General features: G+C 41.0%; 1 protein-coding gene across 5 annotated transcripts in view; it reads left to right on the top strand.

Annotated features, from left to right (window-relative positions):
• SMOC1 (SPARC related modular calcium binding 1) overlaps positions 1–19,277 on the top strand; it is a 134,841-nt gene that overhangs the window by 73,252 nt on the left and 42,312 nt on the right. For 4 of the 5 annotated variants that reach the window (XM_037395273.1, XM_037395276.1, XM_037395272.1 and 1 more), the window contains exons 6-7: positions 12,232–12,321; positions 17,510–17,590. In XM_037395273.1, coding sequence (XP_037251170.1) covers positions 12,232–12,321; positions 17,510–17,590 — 171 coding nt within the window. The remainder of the gene's footprint in view (positions 1–12,231; positions 12,322–17,509; positions 17,591–19,277) is intronic. The other variant, XM_037395274.1, reaches the window with a different exon arrangement.

Raw genomic sequence — 19,277 nt, 5'->3', positions numbered from 1 at the left:
ATCCTGGGGTGAACTAGCTGGGGCAATATAGTTAGAGAGCAGAGTTGTGCTCACTCACTAAAGCCCTGAACCTCTACTCTGATTTGGGGGGGGTGGGTGGTGTGGTGGTGGAACCTACAGAAACAAGCAGTGAAAAAAATACAGGTTTTTTTTCCCCTTTCCCTCATTTGCACACATGCACTACAGACGTAGCAGCGAGGTATCCATTCTCTTTGCCTGTGAGGAAATGAAAAGGCGTATTGTAAGCCCAGGACTAGTCTGGTTGTCAGCCAGGAATTAGTCCTCTAAAGGAGAAAGGGAGAGGGGCTGGTGAGAGAAGAGGCTGGGCAGGAGGAGGGGGGAGCTGGAAGGGGAAAGTACACTTTGAGGTAGGTTCAATGCACGTGGCTTGGGGTGGAAGGGGTCTTATGCTTCCTCAGCATGCAGGTGTCGTAAGAAAGGAAGGGAGCTTGTGTTCTTATACATGGCCATGTGTCTGGGGGAGCAGGGTCAAAAATTTAGACTATTTACTTAATCCCTTGGAATGGCTTTTTTCTCTTCTGTTTTCTTTTTGTGTTTAACAGACTGCTTTACAGGGGACACGTGTGGTAATTAACACATGCAGCTGTAGGGCTTCAGCCATATGTCTGAATTTCAAATGGCCATTGATCTGGGAAATTTGCTGCCGTCTCCACCCCCCACTTACAGGCCATACTCCTTGAAGATGTGGGGGAGTTTATAGAGTCTTTACCTTGAAGAGACCAGAGCTGGAAGGAGAGGAGTGAAAGGGAAAGTGTGTGATGTTGCGGAGACAGGGAAGAGAGATGGTGAAATTCCAATCACACCCTTCATGCCCCTTGCCCCAGGCCACCATATATTTCAGGTAGCTTCTAAAACATTCCCAAAGCTAGGGATCTGATCATTACTCATATGAAGCTTGCATAACATAACAATTGCTAATTTTTTTCCTTGTTCAGCAAAGCAGTCTAATATCAGAATCAAATAACCTTGTGGGATTTTTCAGATGTGCTCCCCTTTCTACAGCTGCAAGTATCTGGCCTTTTACACAGCCTAGAAGCAACAAGGTGGAGTTGATTGTGGACTCTGAGCAGCCTTTTGGGAGAGGTAGTCAAGGATGGTGTATGTGTGTTGAGGGGGAAACAGGGAATACTTCACATCAAAGCAGAGGCTTCTGGAAGAAGATGACGTGATATTGTAGGTAGAATCAAATGAGAGAGGCTAAACTAAACAGTCCTACGGTGGTTGTTGCTTTTGCCAGCAGTGATCAGGCAGCTGTTGACAATGCTATAGAACTTCCTGCAAACTTCTCTCCAAGTCTGGGATGATGTCAGGTGCCAAAATCTTGCTATGAGATATGGTGTCTTAAGTGAAATATTTCTTTTGCGGAAACTTTTTTGCTCCCTGTTTTATTTCAAATGTCACTCAAGGCAGTGAGCCAAATGGAAGATGGTTCAAAATTAAGATACTGTGGTTTAAAATCCTGCAGTATCTATCATACTTCTAGTGCTTACAGGGTAAGATAAAAATGTATGTTTCCACCAAGTAGGAAGCTATAAAAAAAATAAGGCTCTCTTCCTCCACTTCTCCTTCGATCTATTTTTAAGCTTTCTCAGTGCTGGCTATTGCCGATTCCTTGATCTCATCACTCCAGAGTCTAAGTAACACTGACACTTTGAAGTTTGTTTCTGCTCTGGAAAAAAACCCCCAACAAACATTCCTAATAATGTGAACCCCAACTCTTGCTGAAGGGGGACTGTGATTTACCCAGCCCTTATAATATTGCTGCTGTGTTTTCCTGTGTTCTGCCTGTCCTCTCCCCTGGCACTAAGCTTCACAGGGGAAGCGTTGTCTGGAGCAGCCACGTACCACACTGCCTCTTCTGACTTGCCTCCCTTTTCTCCCTTTTTTACTATGGGCTCTGCTTCTTCTTGGGACAAGATGGCCTAACATCCCTTCTGTGGATTTGCATGACCTTTTCCAAATAATTTCATTGTAACCAATATTGATATGCACTTTAGATACAACTTTTGTTACACAGATGCAGGGCCTAATTCTTCTTTATTCACTGTTTATTACAGCTGTTTTATTTCCTTTCAATTGCTTATCTCCCTGAAGAATAAGGTTATTCCTATTCTTCCTCTACTTTTCATTACCTTGATTCTTTCCTCTAGAGCAAAAGGGAAGTGCTGGATTTACAGCCATATAGTTGCTGGCTTGCATTTACCACAGCACGGCTTTTCTACACCAGTTGACCTGTGAAGGTATCTGCTGGTCAAAATGAGCCTTGGAGGCTCCGTGTTGAAACTGAGTGCCATGCCCACAGCCAGCTGCCATTGTCCACTAGGAAATATGTCATGATTTTTCAGCAAGCATCAAGTAGTCACAATTTTTGGTAACAGGTAGTTTTTGATGCTATGTGTTATGTCCAATCCCAAAAGTCCCATCCAGAACCCCTTGGTTCCTTTAGCTACCCTCTGTTTCAAATTGAGTATGCGTGTCTGTATCAGTAGGGGGATATTTGACTTTTGAAGGACAACTACGCATGCAGCTGAATGAAAAATATTCTCTACTTCTATAGGGAGCCTCCTTCTGCAACCTATATGAGTTTTTTAGGTTTGAAGGTATTCCAATAGCCTTCCAGTGTATCGTTGTAGCTGAGTTTTTTTATGCCACTGAAATTACTGCTAATACATAAGGAAAATAGCCATGCTCAGTGGTGGTCACAGGTTCTCATCTTTAACTGTGCAGAACATTGCTAGAAGCTGTGAAACATTAGTCTGCTACAATATGCAGGTGGTGATCCTGCCTGAAAACTACCAGATGACCAAAGCAGAGCCTGGAAACTGAGCTGGGGCTCTGAGCTTTGCTTCACTTCTCATTCTTCAACAAGTAGTTCAATGAGTGTTTTGGTTTTTTAACCATGTTTGTGTGGCTGGTGAGGATGGGCTCACAGCTTGTGTGCTGTAAAATACTGTGTTCTGAAATTATCTGCTGTGAAATAAACAGGTTTATGTGTAAATGTATGGCGTTTGTGTAGTGTTTCTAGGCAAGCTGTACAGTGGGGCCAATGGACTTCAGGCCAAAGAGGGATTTTAGTGTTGTCCCTGCTGCTATCTGAACGATACAAAGGAGGATGGACTCTGACACTGTGGAATCTGGAATACGCTCATTTTTCTAGATAAAAGTATTGCATAGTTTATACAGAAATGACTTTTTGATTATTATCTCAGCAGGGTGGCAAGAACAGCAGCAGGATAGAAAGGATGCAGCAATACTAGAGTAATACTACCTTATTCCGAAGAATGATGACACTTTATCTATGGGGGGGGGGAGAAACTCTGTTCAAAGGGAGAAATGGTCAAACCTGGTATAGTGGAAATGGTAGATTAACAAAAATGTGTGACTTGCCATCTTAGAAGCTCCCTCAAGAGTCTTTTAAAGGATGATAAGCAGGTTCTTATAAGCTTTTTCCCTTTTTCTTTCTTTCTTTCTTTCTGTCTGTCTGTCTGTCTGTCTGTCTGTCTGTCTGTCTGTCTGTCTGTCTGTCTGTCTGTCTGTCTGTCTGTCTGTCTGTCTGTCTGTCTGTCTGTCTGTCTGTCTGTCTGTCTGTCTGTCTGTCTGTCTGTCTGTCTGTCTGTCTGTCTGTCTGTCTGTCTGTCTGTCTGTCTGTCTGTCTGTCTGTCTGTCTGTCTGTCTGTCTGTCTGTCTGTCTGTCTGTCTGTCTGTCTGTCTGTCTGTCTGTCTGTCTGTCTGTCTGTCTGTCTGTCTGTCTGTCTGTCTGTCTGTCTGTCTGTCTGTCTGTCTGTCTGTCTGTCTGTCTGTCTGTCTGTCTGTCTGTCTGTCTGTCTGTCTGTCTGTCTGTCTGTCTGTCTGTCTGTCTGTCTGTCTGTCTGTCTGTCTGTCTGTCTGTCTGTCTGTCTGTCTGTCTGTCTGTCTGTCTTTCTGTCTGTCTTTCTGTCTGTCTGTCTTTCTGTCTTTCTTCTCCTGGCAATTTGAGCCACTCTGGGAGTGAATTGAAGGTTTTGACTTAAGACGAATAAAACCATTGTCAAGCTAGTTGCCATTCTCTTTGGGGTAGGGACATAACTAAAGTTAGGTCAGGACTGATGACAACAGCATGTATTTCTAAGTCATACAGCACCGTGTGATTTCTGTCTGGCTTCACGAATGAAACTGCGGTGGGGATTGTTTGGGGAAGGTGGGAATAACAAGCCTCTGAAGATGGGGTGGGGGGGGATGGGGAGCGGACATGACAATGCCCTCAGCTTGAGAGTGATTCCACTTTGATGAAAATAAAGCTTTTTGTGCAACTTTAAACTGCAGATGATCTCAAACTAACCTGACCTTTACTACCTGCTTCTCCTTTTTAGCAAATAAAGTTCAAATCTGGCCTTGGGCATTTATTTTCCTATTACTTCCACATCTTTGAAGAGACCCGTCTTGCCTTTTGGTTAGGAATTTAACTGTGGAGCCTGAAAACTGTAAAACTGCATAAGGCAAACCTATGCGTAGTTACGGGTCTTCTCCATCCAACATCTTCCTTGCAATAGAGATGCTCTATTAACCAAACTGAAATCAAATCATCTGCTTCTGTGCCCATCTCTTATGGAAAAATTGCTTTGATAAAAAAAGATGATCTTTGTGTTGGACTTCAGCCCAAAAATGAACTGAAAAGTCTAGTTGAGTTCAAAACAGCAGAACTGTGTGCAGGTTCCCTGTTTGGAATTACTGCTGTATCCGGGCTACTTGGGAGATACTGCTGTTTCTTGTCCAAAACTCCAAGCCTGCAAAATTGGTTAAGAGTGCAGTTTACTGTTCACAATTTAGAGAGAAACTGGCTGAAAACCAAGAAATGTTATTTCGCAGGTTTCAAGGTTTTGAACCTCTCATTTATTACTTGCTAGAACAAAAGAGAGTTCTCATAAACTTGTGGCTCCCTGCTGCCCTCCCAAATTAGTTGATAGCACTATAGTTGGGAACTTAGCTTAAGAAAGGGGAGAGCAAAGGGTGAGTCTCAAGTTTGAATTAGGCGAGTGCTTTAATTATTTTAAGGTTCTCACTTTGTCTTCTGTTTGGAAACATGCCTGTATACCTGAGGAAAAATACTTGAAATGCTAGATTTCTATGAGTGGGTGAAAGCAACAACTTTTAACAAGTACTCAAGCAAATTTTTCGTCACTGGACAGTTCACAACCAGCTTAGCTTAATTCTCTGAACCTTCGAGCTTCTACTTGTCCCTAGAATAACATCTATGTCTCTGCATTAGCACCAAAATCTGTAAGAGTTTTGCCATCGAGGTGGTAAATCATAATGGTTTAATTTTCAGATGCGTTTTCTTCCATACTGCAGTACTAGGAAGACTTTTTTTTTCTTTTTTTTTTTTTTCTCTTCTTTTTTTTTTCCTCCCACAGAACAGTTTGCATAACTTACAGAAGTGAGTCAGGTATTTAAGCGGTAATTACCATAGGGCTTGGTTCAACCTGCAAAGTTCAAATCTGAATCTGGATCTGAACTTTCCCAGAGGCAGGGGGTGTGTTTGGACATTGTGTGGGTTTGACCTATTATAGTTTGCGCTCTGAAATGCAGGCCCAGATGTGGACTGGGCTTCTGTATCTTCCCAAGTATGAGACATTCAGGGCCACTTGTTTTGTTTAAACTGCCTCTTTTCAAATGATACATAATTGAAATAATATAAAACTGGATCTCATTTTGGGGAAGGTGTCTACAGCATTGTGTCTGAAGGGTAATATCTTGCTGTGCCTTTATTTTTGAAAAGGAGCTGTTTGAAAGCTACGAGGAATGAAAAGTTAGAGGGTAGGTTTGTTTTGGCTAATTGCTGTAGAAGTACCTTGAGAATATAAGCAGTAAATGAGGACTTTGGATTTTAGAGACAGCCTATCTGAAGCTTGGGATTCAACAGTTTTAAACCGCCAAATCCCAGAGACGAGAGCATTGCTATTAATACAGAGTGCTGCTCCAGACCCCTTTTGACACATTTGCTTTTGAAGGACCAAGCCCAGGAAGAGGGAGCTCTTTGTTTTCGGTCAGAATAAACTCATTGTACACCCAGACAATTAACTCTTCAATTGACTTGCCAGCCTCTGTAAGGCACTCCAGTCCCCTCTCTGTCTATCTCCAGTTCTATTCAAACATTTAAGCACACCAATGTTTTTTGTTTATTATTCTGAAAAAGTCCTTCCCAAGAATAGTTGGAGCGGATCAACATTGTCCTCCCAACAGCATTTATCTCCGCCTGGCAGTGAATGTGTCAATCAGGAATCAAAAAGCCAAACAGAGGAGGCTTTGAATTGTGTCACAGGGGTCAGAGTTACTTCCAGCTGTCTATGCGTGGGATAGGCTTTCTTGCAGGGCAAAGAATTGTGCTGCCATACAAATGCGCTGACTACATTGGACCACAAAGTCCTCAGGGCTTGAGTGTTTTTTTTTCATGTTGATGCACCTGCAAGGAGGAAGCAGGGGGATCTAATGCCTTCCAGAAGGCACAGGGGAAGGGTCCTCATCGTATCTGGATGATGCTTGAAATGCAGTGTTGAAGTAAACACTGCCTGCATCTGTATGGCGTACAGAATAGTTGATGTAGGAAGGAAAAAAGTTACTGCAATGACAATATGAGTCAGCCTTTGCAGTTAAGAGCTCCTTAAGCCATACGGAGCCCTTTCATGTTCAGCACTTAGGAACATTTTCACCTTTTTAAGCACAACTTTTCTGTATTTTGGTCCATGTCCAGGTGTTTGTGGGTTGTTATATCCAAAGGGAGCACATTGTTGCTGTTTCTTAAAATGAAGGTTATAAAGAATAAGAACTTGCTTTTGCTGATTTAATTTAAAAAGTTGGTCTTTTTCTTAACAGCTGTGGGATCTCCATGCATAAAGTGTTTGGACTCAATGATCTTAAAGGTCTTTTCCAGCCTAAACAATTCTGTGATTCTACGGAAAGGGGTGTGAAAACTTGGCAGGGAAGTGTATCTGCACTGGTGCATTTCCATTTCAGCTGCTTGGCAAGAAATGATCTTGATTTGGCTAAATTGTAAGAATAGGGTTTTTTTTTTGGCATGAGTGCTAACTTTCTGCATTTATATTGGCGATATATGTCTCTGCATAAAAGTTGCATAGACTGTTAAATTAATTATGACTTGCTGAAACTGTTTCACTTGATACAGGGAAGGATTGTGATTAAGGCAACAATTTGCTCCACCCCTACAATACCAGAAGGGACATGTATTTTTGTGTAAGACACCATGCAGTGCAAATACAAGTTTTGTTGTCATCTTTTAATACTTAAAACACCTCCAAGCGGGGGGGTAATACATAGAAATGTTGAAGTTGTAAAATTATACCTTCAGGATTCAGGAACTGCACAGATACAGGGAGCTTGAGGTGACCTGGCAGGTCTTTGTTGCATCTGACCAGAGTTACTTAAACCACAGAAAGGTGTATGTATGACTTAAGTCCTTCAGGAGTGCGCAAGCCTAGGAAAGCTCTTCTCCCTTCCTGTTGGTTTGACAGACTCACTAAAGGTGGGCTTTGCTGCATCAAACAGGACACACTAAGAATTAGCTTGTCCTTGCTATCTGTGCTCTAAGTTGCCTGTTTAGCTTCGGCTATGCTCTGTAATGGCTCACTCAAAATGAGATGATGGTAAGTGAAGGAACCACTTGACACTGGAAAAAGGCTGCCTCCTCCCGTGGCAGAGCTATGCACTTAAAATTGTCATGCTCTTTTTCTCCCAGGCTGACTCAGAGACTGGGAACCATAACATTCAGGCTGTGGACTTAAAAAAGACCAGATTTTGTACAAGACCTGGATGTTTGACTCCATAAACGCTAGTGCTCTTTAAATGGTAGAAATGTTTACAGAGTGTCTCATGGATTCCAGTGAGAACACAGAAATGATGTACTGAAGGTTGAAGTTGCTTAGGAAGTATATAGATCTTGGTCTGCTAATATGGTGATACAAGTATTCAGTTGGCTTTTGTAGCTTTTCTGGGTAGGAGATGCAATATAGGAAGTTAATTCACCTAACATTTCCCCTTTCTCCAGGTTCCATTAGGTGGCTTGAAGCAAGACAGTGATTCACAGCAGCAGGCAGTTGCTTCACATTTTTCCATAGTAATTTATGCTTTTTCTGTGTCAGGGAGTTTACATTTCTCCTGACATAACTGGAGTTGTTCATGGCCTCAGTGCCTATCATTCAGAGTAAAAAGATCACTTTAACAGTTGTCTTTTGCATGAAGTGAATCTCTTTGTCCCTCAATCCCAGTGTACTCTGCAGTCATTCCAGATGTGGATGCTTGCTAGATATTCTGCAAGGATGAGGCTAAGGGAGGGGAGTCCTAGTGGAAGCATAAAGAGTTCTTGCCCATCACTAGCGGTAGATCTGGGCACGTGAGTAATTATCCATGTTTTGAATTATTGTCAGGCTAACACAACAAAAACTGTTCTTAAGCTTATGAGCTTATGACAGTAGTAGCAAGTGGACTTCTGCCTTATAGCCATGGTACCTTAATGTGAAAATGGCTTAGGGAGATCTGTTTGGATCTGCCTGTTTCATGCATACCAGGGATAAGATAAAAATACCATTTTTAAGTTGACACCAATTGAACCAGAAAAATCAGTTCAACTTCCGCAAGTGTACCGTAGGCAAGTTTTATGGCTTTACAACGGTGTGCCATTGGGAAGTATTCCATTGAGTGATGCTGTATGTATTCACTATGGTCTTGGAAAAAGAAAGTGGGTATTCATCTTGGGTTGTAAACATGGAAGAGAAGCATACCAATGCACTCTTCATCAAAGCTCTGAGAATATTCTGCAACCAAAGGAAATCCTCTTCAGTTCTGCAGAACGTGAGTTCCTGATCTGAATGCATTGCCATCTAGAGGGATTAGGAAGCACTTAACTTGGCCTCTGATCCCTCCTTGTGACATGCTCTACATGAGGAACCATTGCAGTTACATGCCTTCTTTGAAAGTGTGGAATTTAATAGTGTTTTGAAGAGAGGAATAGATTGTACCTGATGAACATACTTCATTACCTTTGGTTCCAAAGTAACAATATTCCGTACATCACAGGAGACTCCAGATCTCTGAAATCGCTTGATTTTTCTGTTCTTTGTTAAAATGCTTCTTTAAGGAATACAAAGTGTTTGTTCAAAATTTTGGGGTATGTAAAATAGAACTTACTCCTTTTTTACCAGGAGCAAACAGGCCAGTGGAACAAATGTTCAGTGTGATGAACAGTGTATTGAGTGAGAGGAAAAATCAAATGAGAGTAGACAAGTATTAGGGTGGTTGTTCTGCCCAAAGGGAATGGAAGTGAAGCTTTTTGCCATAAGCTACATTGAAACACTCAGACCTCCTGAGAATTCTCCAGTTTAAGAAGTAGATTTGGTAGTTTCAGAGCAAGAAGCTGGCATCTGGGAAGTGAGCATGGTGTCTTTTATGTGACTATTTCATGACCTTTAATGAAATAACCAGAAATATCTCTGGCTTTTGATTTTTGAAATATGGTGAATTTAATTACAGGGCTCTTGCCTATTGCATTTTTTTCTTGTATGTGTGATGAAAGAACTAGATTTGCTTGAACAACAGGGGAATAATTACACTTCCCTCTATTTGCAAAACCCTTAATATTGTAGTGGGTGCTGCTACAATGTGGACTTAGTGACAATTTGGCCTTAGTAACCCAGTGAGGAAACGACTGTGTGGATCACAGAGCCATTTTACTGAGATTATCTTAAACAAGCCCCTCAGTTCAAAGGTCACTTTGGTATTTTAGTCCATTTGCCGCATTTATTCTGTCACTGTTTAATAAACTCCAGTAGCCTGATTGCTAACTTCATACAAAAACTGCTACCAAATTATCTTTCTTTAAGAAGAATGTATTTACCAAATTGTAATTGCTGCTCTCTCTGTTCTTCAAACACCACACACACGAGCCTAAGACAAACCCCTTGAACCTGAAATGTCCCGAGTTCTGCCAAAGTTCACATAATGGTTTGGATAAAGTGCTGTGGCTCAGATCCACTTCTAATTTTTGTCCGTTGTTGGCTTCTGGTTTGCTGCTTTAAATCTGAAAAGCAGTCCTGTAGTTACTCGGTGCAGAAGCATTCATGAGAATAATAGGAATAAACTTACTATCATACTGGTATTTTTTTCAATGCTAGATGTCTTCCTGTTTTATATAATTTAAGAATTATTCACTTTTCCAGTTGTTCTACCAGCATCTTCTGCAGTTTTGGGTTGGTTTCCCAATCTGTAAAGCCAGTCATGCTGTTTACATGCTGCTTGCTGCTTTGTTACAGTGTAAATTGTCATTCTAAATAAATAACAAGTCATAATTGTGGTTTCTGGGATCTTGCAGAAGCAGAGCAGCATATTCTGACACAAAGTGAAGATAACCATTTACTTCTATCCAAAGATTTCTTTAAAGGGCAAAATCTTCCTTCTTGTAAATTAAGCAAAGTTCAGGGAATTTTCCCAAGAAATTAGTTGCTCAAGTTTTTAAAGAATAATGCTGCTTATCCATGTTACTGGTAATACCCAATAACAGGAAAACTCACAACAAAAGTTGACTGAGAAATGGTGAGTAATTTTTTCTTCCAAATATTTTTTGCTATGCTTGCGGTTAAGCATAAAACCAAGTACAATGATAAAGAGGGAAAATGACAACAAGGTCTCTCTTGCTTATTTCTGTCAGCCTCCTTTTACTTCAGCGGATCTCTGAGGTTGAAATGGCATTGCCAGCAGATTTTTGCTTTCTGTGAATTAGATTACTTTATGTGGAAATGCATCAAATTAATGATCTGTGGAAGAGGTGTTCAGGATTTTGCTTACTTTATAAAACTGCACATACAGATAGGGGTGGAAAAATAGTTTGCAAGCCTCTGTTTTCCATCTCTGTCCTTCCTTTCCCCTTCCAATGGTCTCTTACTTTTGCAATTGAAACTAATATAAGGGAAAGCTGAGGGCAGTTATTGCTGTCTCTAGGATGGGCTGTCCCATGCACTTTTCTTCCAAATGTTGTCTGCCCTGTGCATCTGGTAATCATGGAGGTGGTGTCAAGCCTGGCTTTTCTGGCCTCCCCTCAATGGGTTTTCACTGTGTAAACTTTACATTTTACATTACTGCCCACTTTGCTGATGCCTAGTGTCATCTTTGCCTATAACACATGCAAAAGATAGTCGTTACATAATGTAGATTTTAAGTCACTGTATTTAAAAAAAAAATGGGGAAAAAAGCAATTCTAGCCTAATCTCATCTTAGTTTACAACCCAGCAATACTCTAATTATGCAATGTAACAAAAGACTTTCGTCTGCGGTTTAGCTTAGCTTGCCCACACTGAGTTTTGCATCACTTAATGCTATGCCACTGTTCTAGTGCTGTGTAAAGATGCACCAAGCTGGGGCTTGAAATGCAGATCCCTCTGAGTGCTGAGGAATTATACGCAGCCTGAATCCAAGCTGGGCCTGCAGGTGTGATGGATAGGCATACCAAGCCAAACAGAGTGTAAACTGAACACTCCCCTCTGCGGTCTGTCTCTAAATATTGAGATTTATATTTCCTGGGGAATCTTTTTTGGTTGAAGCTTTTAATTATGAAAGACTTGCGGTCAGAAGACATGGAGTGTTCTTGCACATGAAAAACCTAATGTAAGAGAAGTTCTTTTCCCACAATTTTGCAATTAGAAGAACGTTGCCACAGTGTTGCAATTAGAGAACACCTTGATGCAGACATTGTAAGAAAAAAGATTTTCTATTGACCATCCCTTTCTAACAGCTCTGCAGCGAATGCTCGTGCCAGGTTCTGCACAGGTAAGTTTCAGAAGAGATTTTATTTTGAACAAAAGGAATAAGGAGAAAGACACAGTGGGACAGCAATCTTCAGACCTCTGCTGTGTCAGGAAGCGACCTATGTGGGATATGTAGCCACCTGAAACTGAAAAGGTGATTGCTTGATCAGTGCAACAAGGGGAGACTACCAGGTGATGCACACCGATGGTTTGTGGAGGGAGAGGGGAGTGAAGGGTGGAGGCTTCTTTCAAGTCTAAGGATAGTGCTTGATGCATGCTTGCTATGTAAAATGTTACTGCTGTTAGCGTAAACTGTTTTTGTTCTGTCTGTCTTCTCTCTTTTCTGGACTTGGCCGGGCCATGTACAAATCCCAATCATTCAACAGTACTGGAGAGTAGATAGTATTTACCTCAATAATGGTAGTTTCTTTTCGATTCTTTTTAACTCTCAATTCAGATGACGGTTCAAAGCCAACGCCTACCATGGAAACCCAGCCTATTTTCGATGGAGAAGGTAAGAGCATCCCTTAAAATAACAACAAAAAAAGATACTTCCCTCTCCCTTTTCCCTAGGATTTATGACTCAAATGCTTGCTTTATCCTGCAAAGCAGAAAAGCCAGTGAATCTCATAAGTTATCCAAATTTCACAGTGCCCTTGGGACCTCAGGCATTTTCTCTAATCCCTTTATATCCTCCCCTCTTCCCTGGAATCCAACAATAACACCAGTTGACCAGATTCCTGGGGTAACCTTGGAGGAAAAGGTGTCATGGCAAGAAAAAATGTGCATTGAGTCAGAAGTGGCAACTGTCCTTACCCCCTCGCTCACTCCACCCTTATTATACCAATGCTGGTAGTTTCATAACCTCTGCAACGTGTTACAGCTTCACGAAAGGGAGGGTAGTGCTAAACCACAGCTTGTGAATGTTGACTTGGAAGAAAATTGCTGGGAGGTTTCTTTATTTAGCAATTATTTTCATTGACGCACATACTATTTAAGCAAATGAAGTCAGTGTCCTGGGCCCACTTAATTCTGGCCCACCAAGGCAGTTTCCTTCTGAAATGGGCTAATCTTGTGACTATTATTTTGGAGAGGGAATATCAGACTTTAGTCTATTGGAAGCTTTGAAACTACAGTAAAATGGCTGTCATCACAGAGTATTCAAGCCTTTCGCACATACAAACAGAAATACCAGTGGGTATAGTGGTCCTCGGATTGTGAATGAGCCTGTTAGCAGCTGCTTGTATCTTACATATTGCTTAGTGGTGCATGTTTTCTACAGATTTAAACCCACAACCATTACAGTCAGACTATGAGCTCAAGTCCGAACCACTCTGTGACCCACCTGAAACTGTGGACCGTAAGGCAGTGAGGGAAAGCCCATGCGTTTTCATGCTGAACTGCTGTACTTGACGCTTTCTTTAAACTGCATCAAAGGCAGAAATGGAGACTGGAGAGCAAGAGTAGGTGGTGCTGTTGATACCTCCTGCCTTCTTGTAAGAACAGTTGATGGGGTGGGGGATTTTTGGTGCTAAAATAAGCTTATTTAATGGCAAGATGCTGTAGTCCTGTTACTTCCATTTAGTGATCCTAGGCTTTTAAGAATCTTCTTGTGAGCTTTAAGAAACAAAGCAAGGCCCTCAGAGCAAAAAGCATTCTCAGATAAACAAAGGAGACTGAAGCCATGCTATCTCTTGTTTATATCAAAAGAAAGTTCCTCCTGGCAGCAAGCTGATGTGGTATTAAATTCCTGTTTGTAATCACAAACTTCTGGCCTTTAAGTTTTCCCCTGAGAAAGGTGCCCACAGATATTCAAAGGAATGAATGCAGTAGTAAAATGCGGGAGTGAGCTGATCTAGTTAATGCAGCCTGTTCAGGAACTCCTTCTAGGAGATGCTTAACATTTTGGTCATTCAGAGAGAACTGGCAAAGTTCTGGAAAAATGGTGTACTGAACAGATCTTTTCTGGTCCTTCTTTTTTTGAGAAGTCCTTCTTTATTTGAAAGGTCCTTCCTTTTTGAAAAAAAATAATCTTATTCTATCTTCTGTGAAAAACATTTTCAATCAAAAATGTTCGCATTGATTTGTATGTGAAATCAAGTCTGATAAATGGGTTTGGACAATGATGAAAGATTGCCTCTCACAAATCTTGCAATATATTGTGCAAGACCTTATCTCCTAGACTCCTAGAGAGAATGACTAATGCAATGACTTCCTGTTGTATTAGCGGTGTTCCTTATGACTTGGGAGAAGAGAATATGACAGGCAGGTTAATCAAGCTATGCATCAATGAATAACCTCTGCTAAGTTTGTCACTCTGTATTTTTGTCATCTCTGTTAGTAAAATCAGACTAACTAGATTTCAGTGGTGTTTGGTAGCAATAAGCAGAAGAAAATCAATTCTGGGTCTGACCAACACTTTGTGTAATCCATTACCTTTGAGCGTACTGTATCCGACAGTGGCTTAAAGTGGGTACCTCAGGAAGAGAATAAGAAGCGTTTGGCCTAGAGAAGAGAAGACTTAAAGGTAACATAATAGATGCATTCCAGTACCTACAGGGAAGTTTATCAAGAAGATGAAACCAGGCTTTTCACAGTAATGCATGATGAGAGACAACAGTCATAAATTGAAACAAAATGTTTGGACTGGGTATAAGGAAAATCTTCATCACCATGAGGGACAATGAGGCTGTGGAACAGATTGCTCAGAGAGGTGGTATTTTGCCTTTCCTTTCTGAGCCAGTTGGATAAAGCCGTGAGCAACCTGGTCTGTTTTTACAGCTGGCCCTGTCTGGAGCACAAGATTGAACTAGATATCTCAGGATGTCATCCTCAACCCCTTGGTTCTATCTGAACAAACATGTCGTGATAATTCATTAGAGTGCTCTCCCAGTGTCTTGGGTAGGTTTTCCTGAGGAATGGCTTGTATTTGGTGTCTGACACCAATGTCAGATGACAGAAAAAAGCAAAACAGTTATCCATTCACCTGTCAATCTGGACTCTTCGTAGATATCCAAAGGAGTTAAAGTCCAAATTCCATTTAATTTCAGTGGGTTTGAGATTTGCTGGGCTCCTGAAAACCTGTGCATTCAAAGTCAGGCAACCAGGGTGGAGCTGATAGCAACATGAATGGACAATAAAAATGTGGAATTTCTTTTCGTGCACTCAACTGCCTCTGAAATGTGTGATACCTCTTGGACCTCAACTTCTCTAAGATGAAGCTTCACCTTTCTCATGTTTTCACCTACATTAGAGGATAATGAAAACTCACATTTCAGGCATAATAACTTCCCTTCCCACTCTCTAACATTCTCCCTGAGGGCATAACAGAATAGTGCCAGAGATAATGTAGATCAGATAACTTAAACTCTCTTGTCCAAGGTTTGAATCATAAAGAAGCCATCTGTTTAGAAATTATTTCACTTCATTACAGTGCAGATCTCAGTGAAGTTTGTAGTGAATATCCTCTTAGGACAAGATTGTCCTCTGCAGAAGAGTATATTATTAATGGTCATTGCTATAGTTTTAAATTTAAAACCGTTTTATTCCCTTCTACACTTCTAGGTTCTGTTTTCTTTGCATTCACCCACTATTTAGTTTCAATGTACAAGTTGTATTAATTTCCAAAAGAATAACTTCTTTAAACATCATCTTCTTATGTCTTACATCTTCATGTCTTAACTCAGTGAGCATCTACTCTTCCCACAGATTTGTTCAGAGGAGTCTGTGTGGCTTACTTGTATTCCAAAAAATGTCCAGGTTAACAGGATGGAAAGTACATTTTTATGGTAGATCCCAAAGGATTAATTTCCTTTTCTTTTCCTTTCTACTGTTTTCGCACATTTTCTTTTCCTGCACCTTTCAACCTCACAAAGATATGCACCCTTGTGTCTCTAAAGGCCCTGACCTCTCCTTCGGCACCTATTGATTTTGGTTGTCCCTCCTTTTTCAGCTGTAGACATACCCAGTCCATACAGTGCAGAGTCAGAGCTAAATTTCATCTCAGATTTATGAGTCTGGATCTAGCACTTTGGTTTATGGATGACTTCTACTTTTTGCTTCTTCTCTTCCTATCTCTCACCCAGCATTTAATTTGAAGGAGTTTGGCCTGAAGTATATAGGTATATATATATTTATAGGAGCACATCATGACTGAGTGATGATAAAACAGTGTAGTAAAACCTGCAGATAAGGCAATCTTTGTAAGCAGACTTTTACTACTGCTGGAATATCAGTGTTCAACCTGTACTTCCGTATGAAAAAATGCTCTGAACCGGATTACAGTAATGCCTACCATCAATGCAGCTGAAAACATTTAGGAAGGAAAAATTCCCTTTCATTTTTCCTTCATGCTCTTATAACTTATGAACAGTATCTCTTCTAGTCAGCCAGCTTCTCTCTTGCTGAGCAGATCCATGTAAATGTCAACAACAGAGCAGGAAAACTCTTGTAAAAATTTCTTAGAGGAACTCAAGATAAATTTCAGGATCTAGTATTTAAGGAATGCTGTTGCGGAAACTGAAAATTTTTCAGAAAATATCAGTTCTGAAAACGTCACTGTTGGAGCTTTAGCCCATGGTATCAAGTACTGCTTTGCTCAGTTCTAACCACATACTGATGTTATGTCATTTCTGTGGCTTAGGGCAGATTCTGCTGTGTTTTGAAATTGAGTATAACACCTCAGAGGAGGTGCTCTAAGCACTTTTTTCCCACAAATTTATGTTTACATGTCTTGGTTGTAGTGCATCAGACTACTTTTCTAATGTGTTTCTTGAACAGACTTCCTTTCCAAGTCTTTCCAGAAAAATCTTCATTTATTTGCCTATTTATTTCAAATTTTGTTGCTGCTTGTTTTAGGGAACTGACTGTGGTCAGCTCTTCTTGGGCCGTTAAAACAATATTTAAAGTCTGGATTGACCTTTTTTTTTATTCTGGATTTTATACATAATTTACTGGAAAACAACATATACTATAGGATACAACATCTTTGAGATGTTTTGAGATCTTTTAATCTTGAGGAGAAAGGCTTTAAACTTGAGAATTTGGGAAGTGGGGGTAGAGGGAGGAAAAAAATGTTTTGCCAGCAGGGAGGTACTCTCTGGAATGGGAAAATAATGAGATAACCTTGTGGAAGATTTACAAATGATGGTTTGTAAGAGGTGGAAGACCTCACCGGTGGATGACCTGATCTCTACAAAGATAGTGGATCAGTTAAGGCATGATTGTAGCCAACGTCTTGTCTCCTGTGTCTCCTTGAAGACAGGCTGAGAGAGGAGAAAATTGGGGTTGTTCAGCCTCGGGAAGAGAAGGCTCCAGGGAGACCTTATAGCAGCCTTCCAGTACCTAAAGAGGGCCTACAAGAAAGGTGGAGAGGGACTTTTTACAAGGGCATGTACTGATAGGACAAGGGGGAATGGCTTTAAACTAAAAAAGCGTAGATTTAGTTTAAAAGTAAGGAAGAAATTCTTTACTGCAAGGGTGGCCAGACACTGGAACAGGCTGCCCAGAGCAGCTGTGGATGCCCCATCCCTGGAAGTGTTCAAGGCCAGGCTGGATGATACTTTGAGCAACCTGGTCTAGTGGAAGGTGCTCCTGCTCATGGCAGGGGGGTTGGAACCCAACCCGTTCTGTGACTGTGTGAGTAACAACTGTATATATTCACTAGTTGCTGTAGTTTAAATTAGTTATTTTTTCTCTTTCAGAAATCACAGCACCCACCCTTTGGATTAAGCACTTGGTCATCAAAGATTCCAAACTGAACAGCTCCAGTATAAGGAATTCAGGTAATGTTCCATCTAAGAAACCAAAAAGGTTTCTTTTAACTGGGCTGCAGTCCCTCACTGTCTGTTCTTGTTTCATTCTTTATTTGTTGTACCTATCCTGCTCCTTTTCAGTGTTGATGGACTTGAAGTGCAGGCTATAAAATAATTTCAGATAACATTCTTTTTTGTGTCCAAAAGGCCACAGTCGATGTGTGATGAGGGATGTTGCTGTTTTCCCAAACCATAACTGCACAACCTCTAATTTCTTCATCTGTTAATTCATCCCTGCCAGCTACCATCTTTATTCTGTTTGCTGTTCAGCAGTCTTTCACAGATGTACAAACTGATGCATTTGGCTCTGAGATCTGGGCTGTAGGTTTGGTCTAAGTAGTTGAGAAAATACAGAAAAGGGCTTCTTTTCTAGCAACTTCAAGATCCTATTCTGCAGGGGATATTTTTGATAGACAAATGATTGGTTTATATTACAACTGAAAGTTGGTTACCTATGTCTGGGCCTAAGTAAACATTGAGATTGTTTTTGTGGATAGTAGAGTGGATGAGGGAAGACACCAGTGTAAAAAAACAGCAAGGAAAAGATCATAAACATGAGTGGGAAAAGGAGGAGCAGGAAGATCTGAAGTTAGGTTGTAGAACTTGAGATTGGAGATGAGGGTGAAACTGCATGTAGTCACTGAAATCACAAGAAACTGGAAGAATCTGAAGAGGAAAGTTGGGAATTTTCAGTAAGAATAGTTTCTGTCAGATCTATTTGAACTGAAGTGGGAGAAGGGAATGAAGTAAAGGGAATATCAAAAGAGGAAAATTGCCTTAAGAACCCTTAAGAAGGTTTTCTTTAAGGTTTAAATAGGAACTGCTACGCTGCTACTATTGCATGTGTTTTATGAAACTATATATGCCTAGAAAAGCTGTTGGGTATAACTCCAGTCCCCAAAACAGATGAACTGTGATAGCTTGAAGTACCTCATCACCTGGTATTTCTGGATTAGCCAGGGAGCATTCATGCACTCAGCAGTTCCCTCAACCTTCCTGTGCCACTTACCAACTACAGGGTGAAATCAATGCTAGATTAGGTGAGATTGCCTTACTGCAGAGTGGAGAAGAACTTAGCAGGAGGACATGCCCAGACCCCAGTTTTAGCAACAGTCTCCTGTGCTTCAGCTCCTGACTGTTTTTGTGGCAGGGTGATCTGTGTAGGAACTGCCAGTGGGAATCATCCAGAAGCTTCAGATAATGTAGGAGGGTATCAGCATTCTTTAAGGGTGTCTTTCATGGGAGGGCAAATGCAGCTTGTGTTTTGTGAACTGCTGGAACAACCAGCAGCTCACAGTGCAGTTGAAGGTGACAGTTCAATATTAAAATCCTCTGCAATGGGCCCTACCTATCTTGGAGACCAATAATGCAGCAAATCTGGTAGCTGCAATGGAAATAAGAGTCCTAGACCTAGGTTCTGGGAGGCTACAAAGGGACTTGGGAGCAGGAGGATCTTGTACTTGAGACCCTGTCTCCCACCCTTTCTTAGCCTGACAGAGCCGAAGTAGGCTTTCATGTTGTAAAGGCTATGGGTTCGTTCAGTTGTTTAGTCAGGAAGCTGCCTGATGTAAACCAGAGTGTTGTTCATGGAATAATTCCTTTTGTGAATTTACTTTTGTAAAAAACCCTTTTTTTTTTCCCCAGTTGGTTCTGATAT

Source organism: Falco rusticolus, chromosome 7 (genome assembly GCF_015220075.1).
Source record: "Falco rusticolus isolate bFalRus1 chromosome 7, bFalRus1.pri, whole genome shotgun sequence".
Lineage (NCBI taxonomy): Eukaryota > Metazoa > Chordata > Aves > Falconiformes > Falconidae > Falco > Falco rusticolus.
Note: the sequence above shows the minus strand (reverse complement) of the source record. Positions and strands in the feature narration are given on the sequence as shown.